The sequence below is a fragment of the Rhinolophus hipposideros genome, assembly GCF_964194185.1.
Source record: "Rhinolophus hipposideros genome assembly, contig: HAP1_SCAFFOLD_110, whole genome shotgun sequence".
Lineage (NCBI taxonomy): Eukaryota > Metazoa > Chordata > Mammalia > Chiroptera > Rhinolophidae > Rhinolophus > Rhinolophus hipposideros.
Genome location: NW_027668972.1, coordinates 8,730 through 31,156, shown reverse-complemented (window position 1 = coordinate 31,156; position 22,427 = coordinate 8,730). Strand labels below are relative to the sequence as shown.

Below are 22,427 nucleotides of genomic sequence, written 5' to 3'. Positions count from 1 at the left end.
GGCATCCAAATTGGGAATGAAGAAATTAAATTGTCACTCTTTGCAGATGACATGATGCTATATATAGAAAACCCTAAAACTCCACCAAAAAGCCATTGAAAACAATCAACAAATACAGTAAAGTTGCCGGCTACAAAATCAATGTACAAAAGTCCATTGTATTCCTATATACTAACAATGAAATCTCAGAAAAAGAAAGCAAAAGAACAATTCCTTTTGCAATTGCAAGAAAAAGTATAAAACACCTAGGATTAAACTTAACCAAGGATGTGAAGGATTTATACGCTGAAAACTATAAGACATTTTTAAAAGAAATTGAAGAAGACACAAAGAAATGGATAGACATTCCATGCTCATGGATTGGAACAATCTACATAGTTAAAATGCCCGTATTACCAAAACAATATACAGATTTAATGCAATCTCCATCAAAATCCCAATAGCACATTTTAAAAAATAGAACAAAAAAATCATCAGATTTGTATCGAACCACAAAAGACATCAACAGCCAAAGGAATCCTAAGCAAAAAGAACAATGCTGGAGGTATCACACTCCCTGACTTTAGCTTGTACTAAAGGGCAATAATAATCAAAACAACATGGTATGGGCAGAAAAACAGACACATAGACCAATGGAATAGAATTGAGATCCCAGAAATAAACCCACATAAATATGGACAGACAATTTTTGACAAAGAAGCAAAAAGCATACAATGGAGAAAAGACAGCTCCTTCGATAAATGGTGCTGGTAGAATTGGAAAACCACATGCAAAAGAATGAAACAGGGCTGAAATCTGTCACCGTGTACCAAAATTAATTCAAAATGGATCAAAGACTTAAGCATAAAACCTGAAATAATAAACTGCATAGAAGAAAACATAGTTACTAAACTTATGGACCTTGGGTTCAAAGAGCATTTTATGAATTTTATGACTCCAAAGGCAATGGAAGTAAATGCTAAAATAAATGAATGGGACTATATGAAACTTAAAAGCTTCTGCACAGCAAAAGAAACCATCGATAAAATAAAGAGACAACCAACTGAATGGGTGAAAAAGTTTGCAAACAGTGCCTCCGATAAGGGGCTAATATCCAAAATATACAAGGAACTCATGCAACTCAACACACAAAAAAACAAACAACCCAATTGAAAAATGGGCAGAGGACCTGAAGAGACATTTCTCCAAAGAGGACTTACAAATGGCAAATAGACATATGAAAAAATGCTCCACATTACTAATCATCAGAGAAATGCAAATAAAAACCACAATGAGATATCACCTCACCCCATTCAGAATGGCTATCATCAACAAGACAAATAGTAACAAGTGTTGGAGAGGCTGTGGAGAAAAAGGAACCCTCATACACTGTTGGGGGGAATGCTGGCTGGTGCAGCCGCTATGGAAGGCAGTGTGGAGGTTCCTCAAGAAATTACAAATAGAATTACCACATGACCCAGCAATCTCTCTCCTGGGTATCTACTCAAATAATCTGAAAACTTTGAATCATAAAGACAAGTGTGCTCCAATGTTCATTGCAGCTTTACTTACGGTGGGTAAGACAACGGAAACAACCAAAACGTCCTTCGATAGATGAATGGATAAAGAAGTTGTGGTACATATAAATAATGGAATAGTATTCGGTGGTAAGTAAAGATGAAATAGGACTATTGCTAAATGGGGTCTAATGGGGTGATGGAAAGAGAACTGGCTGGCTGGTGACCACACAATGTGAGATATAGATAATATATTACAGAATTGTACACCTGAAATCCATGTCACTTTATTAACAATTGCACCCCAATAAACTTTAATTTAAAGGAAAAAAACCCTCAAGTGGTGATATATTATAAAATGGTTCACAGTGACACATTTTCCATTACAAACATAAAACAATGGTAGGGGGAACACTATTAAATTTTACAAGTGCTACACAAAACTAAATTCAGAGTAAAAAAGTTAATTTCACACAGGAGCCTTTTACCTTGGTACCAACATCCAAGAGTCCATCGTCTGATATAGCCCGTGAATCATTCCTGCCAGGTTTCCAGGAAAGACTTTAGGGTAAAAATACACAACAAAAAAAGTGAGTGCATTCCTTTACAAAAACAACAAACACAAAGGGAGCAAAATTCAGCTATCTGCATAGGAAATGAAGTTTCTTGATATGATTAAAATTTAGACGATGTTCTAGAAAAGCTATCAGTTATCTATTGCTGCCTCCACCACTCCCAACTCGTGCAATATTTAATGAAGAGACACTCTAAGTTTCCATAACAAAGAATGACAGCAAACATGTTGGCAACACCTGAGAGTACCTTGTTTTCACCAAAAGTCCTGAAGGCTGAATTGAAAACGCAATTAATAGCTGACAATAGGAACCTGAACTGGGACAAAAGCAATGACCTAAATCAAGGTAGAACGATACACTGAGCCTTCTCCACGGTCTGTCCCTGGTTCAAAGATTAATCTGTGTGGGTCAAAAACGGCAGTCTTGCTTCTTTAACATAGAAAGCAGTTACTAAACTTACCCCATTCCTTGTTTTCACTCAAAAACACTACAGTGAGGTCCCTGAAATGCATGAAATGTTTGCAGCTTACATGTACAAAAGTCAAAGAACAAATATGTACGTTGTTAGCCTCCCCACTCCCAGATCACTTGTCCGCACAGCTTGCTGGCAATCTCCAAACTTGAAAACTTCAGCCTACGAAGGCATAGACTCCTGAAACAAGGTTGGGCTCAAATGACCCACAGTAGGAGTTCTCTATTTCGCTGTTCCTGGAAAACAAGCTAAATGGAGCCTCAGTCATCCACTCCCAACACAGGCATGTTACCACCTACCCAACTCCATTACTGTTTTCACAGTAATGCCCAACCCTCCATCTCCATGGGAAGGACATCAGCGCGTTGGGCAAAGAGGTGGAGGTGACGAGACACCTGCCGTGGGCCATAGATCTATGTAGTTCAGCAATCTCCAGTGCCTTTGGACTCAAGGGGACCCCCTCTGTAATTCCGGGTGCAGGTGGAAGATACCACATTCCTACTTGCTATAAAGAGAGTGTTTCCAAAGGCTCAAAGGTTTAATATGTTTTCACACAAACCTTAAATTTTCCTGGTTCCTCCAATTCAACAAGCAAAACAGCAGCAGCCTGTTCAGGCAGGACGCCCTTGAGACCCTTATTTTAATCTGCTTTTTTAGACAACTACCAACATCCTGTGTCCTTCCTTCCTGTAATTTCTCTTTACCTTGTCATACCCTACCATTCTGATCTCTTTTCCCTCATCTGATGTCTAATCTCTGCTCTAAGAGCCTTATTCCTATCCCAACCTGTGTTGTTCCTATTGAAACGTGGATTCCCCTGCTAATTCCATTCTTAGCCTCTTCCATTGCATTCACTAGACCTTTCCATAATTAAAACACTCACCCAAAGGATGATAAAGAAGGAAGTGTACTGGGCTTAGAAACCTATACTAATCTCATTTCATCACTCACTGTAGTCAAATAAGTCACTTCAATCTCTTGGAGTTCAAACTCCTCATGTGATCAACCACTTGACCAAAACATTAATGGCAGCATGAAGTACTAGGGGTGTTTGCAATAATTAATTGATAACATTCCTTCAACACCTGGAATTCTATGTATTTTTGGTTCTGTCTAGAAAAATGGAGAATACTTAGCTGGCAGAAGTGGAAAAAAATAACAGCAACAAAACTACCCCGAGTAAAGCAGAGAAAAAGGTAAAAAATCAAGAAAAGTCATGGAAGAAGGAAGAAAGACTAGAAAAAAGGAAAAAACTTCCTAGAATGAGGGAAGCGTACTAGCTTAAATGGAAACACAGTAATGGGAGTCAGTAAGTAGAAAAATCAATGAAAAATATCCTCTCAATTTCTGCTGAATTAACACAACAGTGTATACATAGATGATCTTCACTTACAGAACAACGATTCGTCCCAAGAAGGGTACATCGCATTATCCCTGAAAACATTTATCTGATTAGGTCTTGCTTATGTACAACCTGTGGTTCTGTGGCCACAGCGAACTGACATCTGCCCTCAACACTGATGGTGAAAACAAGGTTCTCGTGACTGCTGCAATTGTCAAGTACATTAAGACAGAGCTTGGGCTAACTGGGCTTGATAGGAAACTTCTAAATCAGCATTAAGGCATCACTAAACGGGACTCTCTGAGGCCACCTGACTTGTACCTGAATCTTGAATCCAGTCCTGTCCAGGCACTTCTCAGTATAGGCTGAGGGACAAGAGAACGGACTTGGGAAACCAAGCAGGCTGAAGGTCACATCACATGTCAGCCACTTGGTAACTATGGAATCAGGGTTAAATTAATCCACCTCCTGGAACCATACTCCTCTAATGAATAAAAACGGCCGAACGGCACAGCTACTTTGCAAATCTACTGTGCCGACGACCTGGGATAACCAATGTTAGGCACATAGTATAGGGTCTAGCCCAGAGCAGAACACTCATTAAAGCTTACTGGCTTCTCTCCGCAGTCTCTTAGTTAACATGCAATTTTAGAAATCCATAAAATCCTACCTGCTTGCATGGTCGCATTGAGAACACTCATCCACTGTTAAAAGAAAAAAATTCAAATACATTGTAAATACACAATAGAAAAACACAGAACTTTGAAAGCATCAGACTGAAGTGATGAAAAAATATTTCTTTGGGAACACCCCTGAAGACTATAGTAGAGTGAATGTTACTGATACAACTGGTGGGCAATTAATACATGAAGAACTTTTACTTCCTCTCCTATATATATGTGTGTATATATATTCATATTTATATATTCATACATATATACGTACACATATGTATGTACATGCATGTACTTATGCATGTTTGTATGTATTATACATTTATATCTAATGAGAGAAAAATAAACGTGATGTGCAATCATTTGATAGCTACAAGTCAAGTGCTACTTACAATGATTGTAATCCTTACCAAACCCATCGGAGTGAACGAAAATGGTATCAGTAGTAAAATCACTATCATAAACTAACACGGTCCAATTTAAATAGCATGATTTTTCTGCACTTCTGTCATGAAGAGCAGTTAGAAGAGAGTCCACTTGTTTTGCTCTGACACAGTACCGCTGTGCCGCTCTTCAGTCAAGGGTGTTCAGTTTAGGATGAAACACCCTGTCATTAGCAGCTTAGTCAAAGGCAGTCTGCTTTGCAGCACGGCAAAACACAGGAAACAGACTCTTTCTGGCCCTCTCTCCAGTGCAGGATAAGTATGAAAGACTTTGCGATTCCAGTTTTATCAAGTCTAACCCCTGAGACTGTTTCCCTCCATTGCTGGAGAATCTATCCGGCTCACCTCATAGAGCAGGAAGGTCCAAAGAGTTATTGCTGTACAGCAGCGTGTGATGCCATTTTTCTCATCCCTCCCCATAGTGGCAAATGTGTATAGAAATCATGGTTTTTTACCTTGTAAGTCATATGTCATCAAATCCTAAGCCGATGAATAACAGCAAACAAACAAACACCCCCCCCCCAAAAGACAAAGAGGTTATCTTGAATAACTACCTTCAATGACCCTGGAGTTTTAAGTTTTTAAACAGTCAAAAAGATGGCCACTGTATGATTCCAACTATATGATATTCAGAAAAAAACAAAACTATGAAGCAGTAGAAAGACGTGTGGCTTCCGGAGGTTAGGGAGAAGGGAGGGCTGAGGAAACGCCACAGAGGGTATCTAATAGTGGATCTAGTCTGGGTGAGACTGGAAGGGGGGAGACCTGTCATTATACGTTTGTCAAACCCCACAGATTGGACCACAGCAAGAGTGAACTCTAACGTCAAGTGTGTGCTGTGAGTGGTCATGCTGAGTCAGTGCAGTTCATGGGTCGTCGTGAATGTACCACCCGCGGGCAGGGTGTCAACAGTGAGGGAGGCTCTGTGTGGACGGGGACATGGGTTTTGAGGGAACTTTCTCTACTCTCCACTCAATTTTGCCCTGAACCTAAACCTGCTCTAAAAACGAAGGCTTACTAATTAAAAAAAAAAAAAGTTTTCCACTGAACCTGCTATTACCAGATATGAACACATTAATGCTATTTTCAAAATACAGTCACCTTGAAAATGAATATAAAGATCCAGTATCAGAATATGATTATTCACCCAACCGAATGAAGCATATGAAAAGCCATAAACAAAGCAAGTGATTTTTGGAATACTTACACAAGAAAATCACTGATAAACGTGACTGAACATCTCGCATTAGCATGCTGAATAGGGATGCCAAGTGAATCAAAATGGAATCGTCCCTGTACTTACAGGACAACTTTGATTCTCATTGTAAATCAAAAATCATTGTGCTGATTTTATTCAAAAGCTATATTGAAACATTAATCACACAAAAAGATTGTAATTGCCATGGTTATTGCCATAGTAATGTATGTACAATACCTTTGAAATACTCACGAAAAGGCAAAAAAGTAACCAGCACTGCAATTTTTAATGGATGATACAACCAAAACCAGTACCAAGGCACGTCACCATATTACTTGCTATTAAAATAAAATTTTAAGCTACACCAAAAATTAAGTCATGCCTATAACTGCTGTGCAGAAAAGATTTCATACAGCAGGCCTGACTGCTATCCTTTGAAAGTCCTGCTTGAATGGCTGGCCCTTGGCTGGTATCTGGAAACCTGCATATGGGGAGGGTTCCCACCATTCCCTAACTAAGTGTGGCTCACCGTGCCTGAAATGCTTGTGCAAACAAGGTGGTTCATGCTGGACACTCGCTTTCCTTCTGGGAATCAGGAATGTTAGCACCTGCTAGGGGGACGCTGCCTATGTGACTGGCGTGCCATGAAAGCACTCCATGAAGGCACTGAGTCTAATGAGACTCCGGTACCACTAGACAGCATTTCACATGTGGTGCCAGAATTTAACAGTGGGGAATTAAGCACATCCTGCTAACTCCGCAGGACATGCGTCTTAGAAACTTGCGCCTGGTTCCCTCCTGTCAGACACTGTCACATACACCTTTTCTCTTTGCTGATTTTGCTCTCACTGTAATAAATCACAGGCATTAGTACAGCTATAGGCTGAGTCTTGTAAAGTGCTCTAGTGAATAACCAAACCTAGGGGTGGTGTTAAGAATCTCTAATAAATGGCATTATATGAAATTTTCATTCTTTGGGTTGATGCTTTCTACATGATTAAGGTCAGAAGGTGATTTTGCAGATTACCTATCATTAAATTTGTTTTTTTTTTTTATTCTTCTTTTGCAGATTCCTGTAGAGCTAGATATATTTGAATAAAGGCATAAAGAGGATAAATGAAATGATGTCAGAAAATACTGTAAAACAAGCAACCATCCTATTTTAATCAGAATAAAAAATAAAACATCCTAATGACAACATGTTCTATCAGTTCCTATATAGCAAATGAAGAGATCACACTGTCAATTTTCTACAACTAGGTAGGGTTTATGTCCTTTTTATAAGAGTTATGAATCAATCAAGTAACTGGGATAATTACAGAAAAACATATAACTATCACTTGTAGTATAATAATGTACACTGATTATAGAGTTCCTTTGCTTTCTAAACTTCTTTATTGCTTATAAAACTAAAAACATAGCTCTAGTATGAAAAAGCAGTGGTTAACAGAATATGTGAAAAGGAAACAAAAAATTATATCCATGTAGGATGAGTTACCCATGGATATACCAAGAAACTCAACATTCAGAGGAAAAAAACGTGTCTTCCCTATTGACCTGCTGTTCTTCTCTCTCCATCTGATAATGTCCTAGTCACTCTTCTCATGTCCCATTGAAATGCTAGTGCACATTCTGGAAACCTAGGAATCATCTTAGTTTTCTCACTCCCCACTAACTTTTTACATTCAATCATCACTAAATTGTATTAACCATAACACTCTCCAGGCTCTGCTTTATTTTTCCACAGCCACTGCCCTAGTCAAACAGGGGCTCTTAGCAGATGGCTTTCACAGGGGGAAGAAATGAAACACCACCGACTCTTATTGTTGCTTCCTAAATGAATAGGATTTATTTTCAGCAAAACAAATGAGAAAGACATTAGCCAGCAAAGACCAACATGTTAAATTGAATAAATTAACCTTCCTGACTTTTTTTTCTTTCAAAATGGATGGGTGAAAAATATCACAATGGACTGATACTAGTCCAAGGAAGTAAAAGCTTCCTTTGTCTGCCACTTATTTTCATGTGCTTTTCTTCAATCTATCCTCTATGTGAGGGGCCAGCAAACTCCAACCTGCCATCAATTTTTGTAAATAAAGCTTTACTGTAGCACAGTCTTGCCTATTCAGTTGGCCCACGACTGCTTTCACACCATGATGGCAGATTTGAGTAGGTATGACAGAGACCACATGGCCTAAAATCAGGCCCTTTACAGAATAAGCTTGCTGGTCCCTGCTTTATACCACAACCAGAGTGTCCGAATGCTGTCTCATCTTGTTCCTAGTCTGCTCAAAACTCTCCCATGATCCCTGCAGTAACCATTGCTGAGTCCCTGCCCACTTGCCATTTCTTCATCTTCATTCTCACTGGAGAACCACAATGCTGTGTGGATATTTACTGTCCCAATACACAAAGAACATGGCCTCTCTCCAGCTCCACAAAGAAAAATGATTATACTAAGCTAATCACAGTGATTGCTTTACCCCTAACTGCTGTGGGAACCAGCATGTGCTGTACCCTAGCCTGGAAATGTTAAGGGATATACTGGCAGCCTCTCAGTCTTCTTCCTATTTAAAAGAATCACATAGCTGAACATCACCGTTTATCAGGGAAACAGATATCAAAACCACAGAGCAATACCACCTCATTACTCTCAGATGGCTACCATCAAAATGGCACCATATAACAAATGTCGGCAAGGAAGTGGAGGAAAGGAAAAACAGAGCCTGCACTGTTTTTGGATTTGTAAATTGTTATATTCACTGGGGGAAACAGTATGGAGATTCCTCAAAATATCAGAAACAGAACTGCCATGAGATCTTGCAATTCTACTTCTGGGTATTTGTCCAACAAAAACCAAAACAGTAATTTGAAAAGACATCTGCACCTCTATGTTCACTGCAGCAGTATATATAATAGCCAGGATATGGAAGCAACATAGGCGTCCTTCGATAGATGAATGCATAAAGAGGATTTGATATGTGTGTGAGGTGTGTGTGTGTGTGTGTGTGTGTATACAGTAATACTATAACTGATATTAGAATAATTAACTCATCCTTAATATAACTGATATAATAATAACTCATCCATAAAAGATGAAATCTTGCCCTTTGTAACAATGTGGAAGTTCCTAGAGGTATTATGTTAAGTGAAAGAAGACAGAAAAAGACAAATACCTTATGATCTCATTTATATGTGGAACCTAGAAAAGCAAAACAAACAAAACAGAAACAGACCCATAGCTACAAAAAAGCAACTTGATTGTTCCCAGATGAAAGGGAGTTGAAGAGATGAACGAAAAAGAAAGTGAATGAGAAGTACAAACTTCCAGTGATGAAATATCTAAGCCACAGGGATGTAGTTAACAGCACAGGGAAAATATCAATAATATTACAGTCACTTTGAAGGGTGATAGATGCTTACTAGACATATTGTGGTGATAACCTCGCAAGGTATATCAGTGTCAAATCACTATGTTGTACACCTGAACTGATATAATGTGGTATGCCAACTATATACCACAGAAACGCAGTCCTTCAGCCTTTGGATATTGTCCTGTGAGAATATGATGCTTGGAGCCGTTGCTAATTAACCAGCCAGCAAATGAGACTTAAACAAAACACTGACAACCTCACAACTGAAACAGGGACAACAACAGGCAACTCATGGCATCACAGAACCACCAAAACCATCCTGGTGCCTCCTGTTGTAACCACTGTTAATTAGGTCACCTATTACCTGCAGCTAAACTATTCTAACTGATATATTTCCCAAGGCCTACAGGATAAGAGCAACTCCTTTCTCTAGAACTAAAGACTTTCTTAAGCTCGCCTTACCTAGGTGTTCACCACCTTCTCAACCATTCCCACAGCACGCTTTTTATACCATCAAAACTGAACTGCTTGTAAATCCTGCGAAGTTCACTGTGTATCTTAGCCTATGTCTGCAGTTCCTTCTGCCAAACCTGTAATCTTGATTATTGTTTCCCCTGCCCAACACGGTCCTGCCTCTTTATCTGGCCAACTCCCACTCACACTGCATACTTCCCTTAAATCCTACCCAGGTTTTTACAACCGAAATCATCATCATGGACATAAAGTGTCTGGCCCACGAGATCTGACAATTAGGTTCACGAAGTCATCCTAGAAAAAGTGCTGCATACCTCATTGCTGAATATCACTATGGTCACATTCTAAGTACTGCCCTTGGGAAGCTGTGCACCGATGCTAGTGCCTAGTCCACCCTTCAAAGCAATTTTGGAACTCTTTTTCTGGAATGGCCATCAGAGCTGTTGTTGTATTACTCTTGATGTCCCGAATGTCATCAAAATGTCTTTCTTTCAGTATTTCCTTTATCTTCGGGTAAAGAAAGAAGTCATTGGGGACCAGATCAGGTGAGTAGGGTGAGTATATCAATACAGTTATTTGTTTACTGGCTAAACACTCCCTCACAGACAGCGCCGTGTGAGCTGGTGCATTGTCGTGATGCAACAGCCATGAATAGTGGGCCAAAGGTTGAGGTTGTTTTCTTCTAACATTTTCATGCAGTCTTTTCAGAACTTCCAAAAACTAAACATGCTTAACTGTTTGTCCAGTTGGTACAAATTTATAATGAATAATCTCTCTGATATCAAAACAGGTTAGCAAAATTGTTTTGATTCTTGATTTGGACTGGAAGAACTTTTTTGGTCATGGAGAATTGGCTGACGTCCATTGTGCACTTTGATGCTTTATTTTAGAATCGTATTGGTATACCCAGGTTTCATCACCAGTGAAAACACGGCTCAAAACATTGTCTTGCCTCTCCAAAAGGTCTTGGCAACCTTTGACTCTCCTTTGCTTTTGTTCATCGGTGAGCCCCTTTGGATCTATTTTTGCACACACCTTTCTCATGCCAAGATTTTCAGTTAAAATTTTCCTAACTGTTTCTGTATCGATGTTTACTTGGTCTGCTACGCTTCTCACAGTCAGCCAATGATTTTGACTCACAATTCAATGAATTTTTGCAATGTTTTCCTCAGTTCTGGTCAATTCTGGCCACCATGACGTCTCTTCATCAGTGACACAATCTTTCCCCTCAGAAAAATGTTTAATCCATTTGTTCATGGCCGTTTTCTGCATGACATTATCCCCATGAACCTGGACTAACATGTTCCTGATTTCACTTCCACTCTTGCCAAGTTTAACAAGAAATTTAATGTTTGATCATAGCTCTGATTCAAGCTCAGACAGCCTCGCAATGGCACACAAAAACATGCAACAACAACGAGCAAGACACTGCCACTCAGCAAGACACAGCCACACATCAACACAAACACAACTCTGAGACACTGATATACCAAGGTTATGAAACCTTACTGAGCTGTTTGTACAGTGCTGCCAATGTAAGCGCACGGTGGCAAGTTCTCAAACTTAATTGTCAGATCTGATACTACACACCGAATAACAAACAATAATGATAATTATAAGCTCTCAGTGGGCTCTGGCACCTAGTAAGCACTGTGTAAAGTATAATAAATAATAAAAATGACAATAACAAGAACACGCCCTTGGAGGTAGGGACTGTGGTTTTAAAATGCTTGTCTTCTACAACATCAAAATAACACTTAGTGCCTAAAAGACACCTGATGGTTACACAGCAAATGGCTGCAGAGGCAAATAAATAAATAAATGAAAAGATCGCCCTTGAAAATTCTGTTTTAAGAAACCATAGAAATAAACCAGGGACAGCTCTAAAGTCTTAGGGGCACATTAAAGATCAAATTCCGTTTCATCTCTGTGTTTCCTATAACTTGCAAAACCACCGACACAAGTGCTTTGATAGAGGTCTACTAAGTTAAAGGGGTCCTCGGGCATTTCAGATTGCACAGTGCACAAGGTGCCACATTCAGTGAGTAGAATAGCGTTTTTGTCATTGTGAAACTTTTCTGTACTTTTATTATAATCTTTTGAGTCCTAAGTTAGGCTATGGGAACATTTATTATGATTATCTTTTGACTAGTGGCTACAGAGCATATTGTTCTAGAGAAATTACACTGTCATGACAACTATCCAACTAACAGAAGAAAACATCTTCTAATGAGGTCAACATGTCTCACTCTGTTTTGACTTATGAGGAAAAAAGGTGATAATAGTGAGACCTTGTTGGCATATCCACATGGAAAATAACCCATGCTTCTCAACAAGGCACAGCTTTACTGACTTGTATCAGTAGATACGTTTTAAAAACAGTCTCACTGCGATTCCTTCACACTGGCTAAGTTTTGCAGCTCTTATTGTTTGCCATTTGTTTGTGGGACTAGGAAGGTATTGTTGAGTTCCTAGTTTTAGTTACATTATGGTGAGACAAACCACAATGTAATAACAAGAATTCAATCACTACATGTAATCCATTTGCTGTAAAATTTAAACAAATATTTATTTTTACAAGTCCAACTTATTGACCAACTTATAAGGTGATTATAGAAGCAACATACAACATACTAATTTAAAAATCATTTTTCTTATTTACATAAATATCATATGGGATTGTAGGGGTCATGACTAGATAAATGAGTTTCTTTTCTCTCAGATTTTAAATTACCTACAATTAACTTTTATAATAATTCTGAATACTAGACTATGAAGAAAGACATTAACTAACAAAGAAAAAATATACATGCAATATACACATTTTTTTTAACAGCTCTTTCAATAGCAAAACTTTCTTAGTCTTACTGTATGTCTGGTAGGACCACAAAGAATACTTCACCATTAAGAGTCTTACCTCGACTGTTACTGTCAGAAGACGTTTTACATCTCCTTTCCTTTTTATAATCAGAAATTAGTTGGGCGTTGCTATGTATAAAAGAGGTGAGAATATTACTGTTTTAATACTGACAGGAAAACATTTATCAAAACATGGAATTCTTAGAGTATTTCAGGTAATGTCTGAGCTAATATAAAAACTTGAATTATCCCATACGCTTCAATTTTGTAAGTTCTAAAGACAAACAAATAAAGAAACAAAAACTCATAGACACAGACAACAGTTCAGTGGTTGTCAGAGAGTAAGTGGAAGAGGGGATAGTAGAAAAGGGTAAAGGGGGTCAAACATATGGTGACAGAAGGAGAACTGACTCTGGGTGGTCAACACACAATGTGATATATAGACAATATATTAAAGAATTGTACATTTGAAACCTATGTAATTTTACCCCTATTGTCACCCCTATGTCACCCCTATAAATTTAAGTTAAACCCCTATGTCACCCCTGTAAATTTAAGTTAAAAAAACCCATAGTAAGTTGCACAAAATGTTTCTTAAGCATGTGATTAAAGAAGACAAAAGAGCAAGGTGAACCAGTCATGCTGAGGGCAGCATAGTTCAGTCAGTTAATTAGAATTAGCAGGGGCGAGAGTTGAGAACTCAGAAATCCTAGTTCTATAGCCCACAAGATCCGTTTTCGGGGAAGTCACCGCTGTTAGGCTCAGAGCTTTCCTCTACAAACCAAGCATCTCACTGCCTTATTTTATAGGTTGTCAGAGGATCAAATAGGTAATACAGCAAAATGGTAAGGCAATGGAATAAGTATTTTTGAGCTTTAGTTTTTGAAATTATTTTGGAATTCCAAATAAACCTAATGTGTGCTTTTCATAGGTTCTATTTAACATTCAAATGTTGCAGTTTACAGAAAATGTTTTTAATTTTGGTTATCAGCTACTCTCTTTGTGGTTTGTAATTCAGTACATCTCAGCTATTATGTAATTTGTAATTAAATGCGTTTAGAAATATGTTACCTCAATAAGGTAGATAACATAACTGCCCCTATTATCGTAGCTAATCACACCAGTGGCAGAAAAGTCACAGAAGTCAAGACCTGGCTTGGACTACTTCCGTCTCATGTCTACCTCCTGAAACTCTGACCTCTCAGATCTTTCTAACCTTCCTAGGCATCCCCAGTTGACTTGGAAGATAGAACACATGCACACTCATGAGGCGTGGAAGGGGTGCAGCTATTCTAACACCAAGTAACCTCCTTTAGATCCAGAGCTTTCTGTTTACTGGCTTCCGTGTCAGGCAAAACTTTAAATACTCTGAAACCTGAGGGAGAGTCAAGTCACTGGCCAGATTTTCATTATTTTGGAAAACAGATCACTGAGCCTCATCTTAACTAAGGAATCACAGGCAAGTTAGTGTCTACTACTCTGGGAAAGGCGTATGGGACCCTCCAGGACCTAAGGAAAGATACTCCATGGGATAGCAAGTGGCCTTGGGGTACAGATCTGGTAACAGGAGAAAGGAAAGTCTGATCTTTTCCTGCAGCATTACTGGCACCTCTCTGACAGCTCAGAAAGTTCCAACTAACATGTGCCGGCAGAAGACACAACAAGACACTCAAAAGGGTAAGTCATTATGAGGTTTGGGCTAAGATGTGGGCCCCGCATAGTTTTTCAGTGTTGGGGAAGGCTGTGTGTGGCTAAAGCTAGAAGTCCAGACTCCCGGGACAGGGAGCTGGTGCTCTGGAATAGGAGCTAAGGATGTAAGCGAGCATCTGCATGTCAAGTTAAAAATATCGCCACTTTGAAGTCCAAGTGTGGAAAACCATGGACACAGAGGACTCGGGATCAGCAAGGGAACCTTGGAGCATAGGGAGTCATGACGACAGGACCGTTTCTATAGCAACCGTGCAGCAACACAATCGATGGAAACCAATGAATGACCAGAATGACCTTCCTTCCCTCTCCATCTAACTTGTGAAAGAGGATGGTCCCCCTTGGACTTAGGGAACACTCTGGCTTCTTGAAAAATTCAAGAGGGGAGCATAGCCAATAGCCTCCAGAAAATAGAGAATTTCCTGCTAAACTGTACAATTTACACCCCCAAATAACTAGTTGGAAAAGTCAGAGAAGAGACATTATTGGTACCTGAAACACAGGGGTTATGCTTGGAATGAAATGGAGAACGTGGGGATCCCTAAAGATAAAGGTCTTCAAAGTTCTGGGATAAGGAATCTGTCCCTTCGCTACGTCTCACACGTCTGACTGTTTGTTTTCTGGCTGAGGATGTCTACTAACTCACTGCCATCCCCCCCCTGCCTGACCCCAGTTAGGACGTCTCACCTGTTCCCTAAGAAGTAACAGTGAAAGTGTCTGGAAGCCCAGTTTGTTGATAACTACCATTTCAATGTACACACTTACTCCGTCAAACCCTTAGATAAAGCATATTCTTCAGCAGTCCTTCCAATGTCATCTTGAGCAAAGACATCTGCACCTGCCTGAAGCAGAAGCCGGACTGTATTTGAGGACTTATTCTTTGCAGCAAGCATGAGGGCTGTTCTGAAATAACGGAGAGACAACTTCACCCTTAGGAACTTAAATTACGTAAACAGCAACATTGAGAGACTTTACCAAGTTCAATATATTGCTTATCTGTATAGAATTGACCATTTACATGCTTAAGTGTTCATCTTTGTAAATTATGTCCAAATTGTGTCTAAAATGAAGGGACATAAAAACAACAACAAAAAAAAAGCCTCTTGCTCCACTTGGGTATTACCTAGAAGGTGCTAATTTAAAGTTCTCTAATAGACAAGTAACTCTGCTGAGGTCACTTATCTGAAGTAGGTGAAGATTTCAATGAAGAATTTCCCATTTCTTCCTTAGTCTTATATATGGTACATCCAAAGTCAGCTAGAAGTCAGGCAAGTTAAAGCTACTTGGCAGGCTCAAAACAATAATATTAGTACTAATTCTAGTAAACATTGTCATCATTGAGTTAACGGTGCTCATAAGCATGTGCTGGGCACTGAATCACATGCCAGGTCAAGACACACGACCATACTTGAAGGAGATATTATTTCCCTCGTTTCCACATCGGGAAACATGTTTGGTGATGACAGTAATGTTCCCATGGTCACACACGTGACACATAGGAAAGCTGAGCATTGAAGCCAGTCTTGAGTGAACTGAAAGCCCATCTCTTTTTTAATCACCCATCCATGACTTGTTTCATTAAAGAAGAAGTTTATTCAGTTAATGCTGTCTTTCTCCCTTCTACCATACCAATTAAAAATGATAAAAAAAAACCATCAAAATAGACTAGAAACGAAAAAGGATAAAAACTGAGGAATATCTGGTAGTAGTAATTCAGTCACTTAGGGCAAACCCTATAACATCAGTATTCCTTGAAGAAAACAATTTAAAGCAGTCATCCAAACAACAAAATCAACTCCTATTTACGTTTAACGTGCATCTTTTAAGGAAACCTGAATACACAGTAGAGGTTAAAAAAAACTGTCAGAGAGACTAAATCCAATATTGTATCATAAACTAAGTTAGAGTCCATACTATACAAAACTAGTAAAGTTACTGTGAAAACCCTTTAGCTAATATAATACCATGTGACCAAAAACTGCAATGACAAATGACATCAGTCGATATCATAAATGAATATGAATCCTATAGGCTACGGTTCTTCCTGTTCACCAGGCAGAATAATTGCTTTTCTACCTAACTGACGATGTGCTGATATTTTTCACTTTGTAATTATAGGTTAATCCTCTTCTTCTTAATTTAATCTTTCTGACTTGAGTAACTGTTACCGCTCTAAAACAGTTCTAAGTTAAAAAAAAAGAACAAACAAATGTACCTTTTCCACTTATCAACTGCATGTATGTTTGCATGTCTCTCGAGTAAAAATTCCACCATTTTCCAGCGGTCCTTATACACAGCAAATAAAAGTGGTGTAAAATCAAACTGTAAAACAGAGAAAACAGTTTATAGCTTAAAAAGCTAGATAGTTCTAAATTGAATTTGAAAACTCATAAAAGATCCTCTAAACTTGAACATACACTAGAGAAAGTAAATAAAAAGTAGCCCTCTGTGTTGTCATCTGCTGCTCCTTCCCTTTAAAATATCCTCCTCCTTCCTCTCTAACAGATGGACTTCCACCTCATTCTCCAGAACTCCCTTCAAACACTGACGGTCCTGGTGCCAAGAACTTTGCTCCCATCACAATCTCTATCGCACTATACTGCAGTTATTTTATCGTTCCCCACCTGAACCCAGAGCTTTCTGAGGGCAGGGGCTATTCTTCATCCCTGTATCTCCAAGCTCGAAAACATAGACGTAAATGCTTTAAGTCGTTTTATTGAATTGATAACCTAAATAATTATTTCTGGGGTAGAGTTTGTTACATTATATTCCAAAGAATATGTACTTTAGCAGAAATTAATTACTGTGCCCCAGTAGGAATATTCCAGAAAGATCACCGGTATTTGAGAAATATAAAACTGTGCTTTATATGGCTATTACTAAAGAAGTGTTTCAGGTCGCTTAATCCCGATTTGACAATACTTTTCTGTGGCAAACATTAACATCTGAAGTATCATAGAATTTCAGGGATACAGTTTGGAGAGCTTTCCAACAGAAGTGAAGGTTTTCTGCAGTTTATACAAACTTGCTTGCTTCTCTTCTATCCATGTTCTCAGGATCCCAGATGTCAACTTCAGGCTCTCCTGCTCCAAAAGGGTCACTAAGGAAATGGACTCTAAATTAAAAAGAGTTAGGCTTCAAATGACCTTTGATTGCTTATCACTAAATGGTCCATGGGTTTTCTCCCATTATAAGACGATGGGATTTTATCTTGGCTGTTGGTAAGCTCAATGTGAAATTTTATTCTCAGTTACAAGGATAATCTTGGGACCCCAATGCCTATCTACTTTTTGAAAAAATCTGTTTTTTATTCTGTTTCTATTTTAATTGCTACTTAAAATTATTTTATAGCTCAGGCAAAATATAACTCCGAAATAAAACATCATGGCTTATCAGTTAACGTTTTAATACTGATCTATATGGATGATTTTTAGCATCATGAAAGTGACTAAATCACTTGCATTTTTAAGGAACCACGTTGAGGAGGATGATAGAATACTGCCTGGACTATGCATAACATCTACAACTATAACCATCATTGACCTCATAAGACTTAAAGACATTTCAATGGGTATGATTATTTATAGGACGTATAATGATAAAGGAAGTGTTTTGTTTTTTGTTTTTTTTTAAAGAAAAACAACTTAGGAATTCTAGCTTGAAAAACTCAGTCTCATTCTAAGGTGATTAATACAGAATACGTATAATAAATCAATATAGACTGTCTTGAAAATCTTGAAGCGTTTATCAAAATATTCTATAAAACAGGAATCGCACACTCCAGTGCTTACGGAGGCAAAGAAGGTGACCCAAGTAAGTGAAGAACCCAGGTGGGGACAGTAGCACACTAGGGAACACATGTCTCATATAAGAGGCACAGCCTCGCCACAGGACACCCAACTGTAGTCAGGGCTCAAGGGGACCAGGCTTGATTCTTTAAGAGAAGCTTGACATCCTTATTTCTTCATGAGTCTCCAAAACTTTCGATGTTCACTCAACATATGGAGGTAAACTAAACATATCAAGGAGCCATAATTAGTCCGTGGCCCACTTGGGATGTTTTATCTGCTGTTTCCAAACATTTGTGTATAATGTGAATATTTGTATGTAAAATCTTTCTGTTTTTTAGTATCATATGCTTCATTAAAAAACTGGGCCCCAACATGCAATAAAACTGTCATTTAGACTCATTACACCCACTTCAAGAATTTTTCCCATTCTTATTCAAACCATAATCTATTTGTATTCATTTTTCAGATTGTTAATCCAATGGACAATTACATTATAGGACTGCTGACACTAAATTATTGACACTTCCCATCTGTATTGCTACTAACTTCATGGGATTTCATGTTTAAACCTACCCTCGTGATTATGCCACGGCTCTATGAATTTCACAGACATACTGAGAGAATTTATCACACACTTTCGATCATTGCAGCATCATTTACGGTGGCCAAGGAGTGGAGACAACCAAACTGTCCTTCAACAGATGACTGGATAAAAAAGATGTGGTATGCATACACAATGGCATACTACTCTGCCATAGAAAAAATAAAATGCTGCCCTTTGGGACAACACGGATGGACCATGACATTATTATGCTATGCAACACAAATCGGACAGAAAAAGTCGAGGACCATCCGACTTCACTCATATGAGGGATATTAAACTGAAAGCAACAGACGAACAAGACAAGGAAACAAAAACTGATAGACACAGACAACAGTTCAGTGGTGACCAGAACGTAAGGGGGGGACGTCCCGGTGGATAGTAGAGAAGGGTAAGGGGGGTCAAACATACAGTGAAGGCAGGAGAACTGACTCTGGATGGTGAGCACATACTATGACATACAGATGACGCATTATAGAAATGTACACTTGAAACCCATTTAAATACAATAACCATTGTCATCCCAATAAATTTAATTAAAAACAAAGAAAAGAAAACTGGAGATTTACAGAACAACAGGCAAAAAAAGTAGGTTCACAATTTCCTATTACTGCAGGAAAACCCCACTTGCAGTAAGCATTTGTTGATCTAACAACCTGAGCACAAACAAACATGCAAAATTCTTAAAGGGCCCGATTCTATGCATTAGGAGACCACCCATCAGCAAATTTCTAAAGATTCTCTGAGCGCCAGTGAATGACTGATGGCTGAAAGGAAAAAGGTTTTCTTCTTTAAGCCAGCAGGTACCGCCAATGATATTTCCTTCCACTTCTCGAGCCCAGAGGTACAGACAGTTCAAAAGTCAGGCGAAGAGTGTTGGGAAGGAGAGAGCTGAAGGAGAATCACCTCTCACACTCCACCTCTTCTAGAGATTTCTTAAGTATTTGAGATCTGCGAATTGATACATTGCACTAGTAGTTCTTAACCAAGAGTTGTATCAGAATCTCAGGGAGATATTTCTAAACAACACATGTCCAGGCCTTATTAGCTTTCCATAGTCAAAACCTTCAGGAAGAGCCTAGCTTGTAAATGGTTTCCAAGTTCCTAGGGTGACTGTGATTCGCCAGCAGAATTCTAGCCGAGAACTAGTCCGGGAGACGATCCCTTCGGTCTCTTCTCTAGCCTAAGTCACCAATTTCCTCTGACATTGACGATTAGGCCAAATAAAAGTGGAAGAGACATGTCACTTATGAAAACCACACTTAATTTCCTGGGTAGGAGTGGAAACGGGATTAACAATTAAAATGCAACTTGATTTCATTATTGCTAAACCCCTTACTTCTCATGGGACAGTCTACATTTCACAGCAGAGTTTAGACTCTTCCCTAGGTGGCTCTTTCTGCCAGAACAGATGACATGTCACTTAATTGTCTGTCCTTCCCTCCTTTCCCACTTAATTGCCACCTGTTCACTGCAATCTGGTGGATTCGGAGCCTTCCCAGATGTGGTCTCAGGGAAGTTTAAAACTCACTAACTCTCTCTCAAAACTAAGGATTATTATCCCCCAAAACTGAAGAGGACCTTGACTAAGCACATAAACTGAAGAAAAACCAAAATAAAAAGCCTCTTTTTATTAATTAAACTTATTGGGGTGACACTGGTTAGTAAAATTACGTTGGTTACAAGTGTCATTTCTATGATACAGCATCTGTATGTCGCATTGTGTGCTCACCACCAGAGTCAGTTCTCCTTCCACCACCATATGTTTGACCCCTTTTTCCTCATCTATCTCCCCTCCCCCCTTTACCCTCTGGCAAATATTGAACTGCTGTCTGTGTCCATGAGGTTTTGAAAAACCTCTTCTTGTTATTTCCCTTCAATAGCCAAATTTCCAAATTGCCCTGCATATTTCTGATGGTTATTTCCTTTCCCTTTCCTTTTTCCCTCTTAGGCTTTAGCCAATGAGTACTAAATAGCTTTATATAAATCGTTTGTTTATAAAAAAAAAATTTGTCAACAGCGGGAAGATTTCTATGATATTGTAAAATGCTTTTTTGTTTGTTTGAGTTTTAAGGTAAAGCCGATTTCAAAGGCAAATTTTGCCTTCCTACATTGTTTTGCATTAATTGGAAAACAACTCGGATGTGAAAAAACACTTAAAAAAGGAAGTGTTGCCTGTAACAAGTTTTGTTTTCACACGTAATTTGTCGTAAGTGCATAAAAGAGAGCTGTGCCCTCTACTGCTACTTTAGAGGTATCATCACGTAAAGTAAAATTTTAGAAAATTAAGTTCCAACTGTTTGCATTCAGGGAACGCTTGAGCTTCCAAAAATGTAAAATTGACCCTTCCTCTGTCAACCAAGGGCATTCCTGCTGGGGTTGCAGTGGCGAGCAGTGATGTACGTCCAGGAACAAAAAGGGGTGAACGCGTCCCCATCACCTGCTCCCTCTGTACACCTAAAACCTGCCCAGCACCTCCACAAGGCTGAGCAGGAGCTCCACTCCGAGGTGGAGACCTCAAGGGGGGCCGTGGCTGGCAGAGTGGCTAGGAACGCAGGTGGATGCCCTTGCTGGATGTCCAAACGTGACTGGCCTTCCTGCCCTAATCTTCAGAATCCCCGAGGCCTGGGGTGCTCAGGGCCAGTGTCCTGCTGCTTCCCCTCCCTACCTGCACACCCCCAGCTCCCTGGCGGGACCCAGGCTCCACTCCTCCTCCCACCCACCCCCAGGAACACCCATCTCTTAGGCCCTGCCCTGCAGCATCCACCCCCACATACTTCCCTCCCCCGGGGTCTTCAGTCCTTGGTGTGAGTGAACCTGGCACCGACTCCTAAGCAGTAACAGGACTCTTACAGGACAGAGCTGGGCCCTTTCTGTGGCCACCCCATTTCCCCTTCCTGACTTGGCTTTGGACTTGTTTCTATGGCGACAGGGCCAGGTGTACAGCATGCTGTATATATCGACTAGAAATAAAATGCTTGTGGCTGAAACACATGTATTACAAATATTGTGTAAATACAGTCTGTGGATCTATACCTCATTGGTTGCTTCCATGTCTGCCTGGTGTTGCAGCAGCAGTTCAGCTATCGCGGTGTTGTGCCCCATGGCCGCGTAGTGGAGAGCCGTGTTGTCACGGAAGTCCTTCACATGTGGATCCGCTCCATGCTGTAGTAGGATTGTTGCACACTCCTCTTCCTGGCACTCCACGGCCTGTCAGGATACGTCATTAAATAAACGGTAAATTATGGGAATTCAAAGTAAGCATTCCACAAGTTTCCACAATTAGTTATAGTTGATTGAAACTATTTCATTTTTATTCTAAATAGTTAAATAAAATCCATCTCCTGTTGACAGAGCTGGCTACCACATACCTTTATTAGAGCTGTCTTGTTTCTGTTGTCACCGAAATTCATCTGGCATT

The 22,427-nt window shown here is 39.4% G+C and overlaps 1 protein-coding gene across 1 annotated transcript in view; it reads right to left on the bottom strand.

The window, feature by feature from the left end:
* Positions 1–22,216, bottom strand: part of LOC308495726 (uncharacterized protein) — a gene marked incomplete at its 5' end in the record, with an annotated part of 40,095 nt that extends 17,879 nt beyond the window's left edge. The window contains 6 exons of the mRNA XM_081080711.1: positions 1,985–2,057; positions 4,556–4,589; positions 12,966–13,036; positions 15,380–15,517; positions 16,830–16,936; positions 22,043–22,216. Coding sequence (XP_080936837.1) covers positions 1,985–2,057; positions 4,556–4,589; positions 12,966–13,036; positions 15,380–15,517; positions 16,830–16,936; positions 22,043–22,216 — 597 coding nt within the window. The remainder of the gene's footprint in view (positions 1–1,984; positions 2,058–4,555; positions 4,590–12,965; positions 13,037–15,379; positions 15,518–16,829; positions 16,937–22,042) is intronic.
* Between the last annotated feature and the right edge of the window lie 211 nt (positions 22,217–22,427).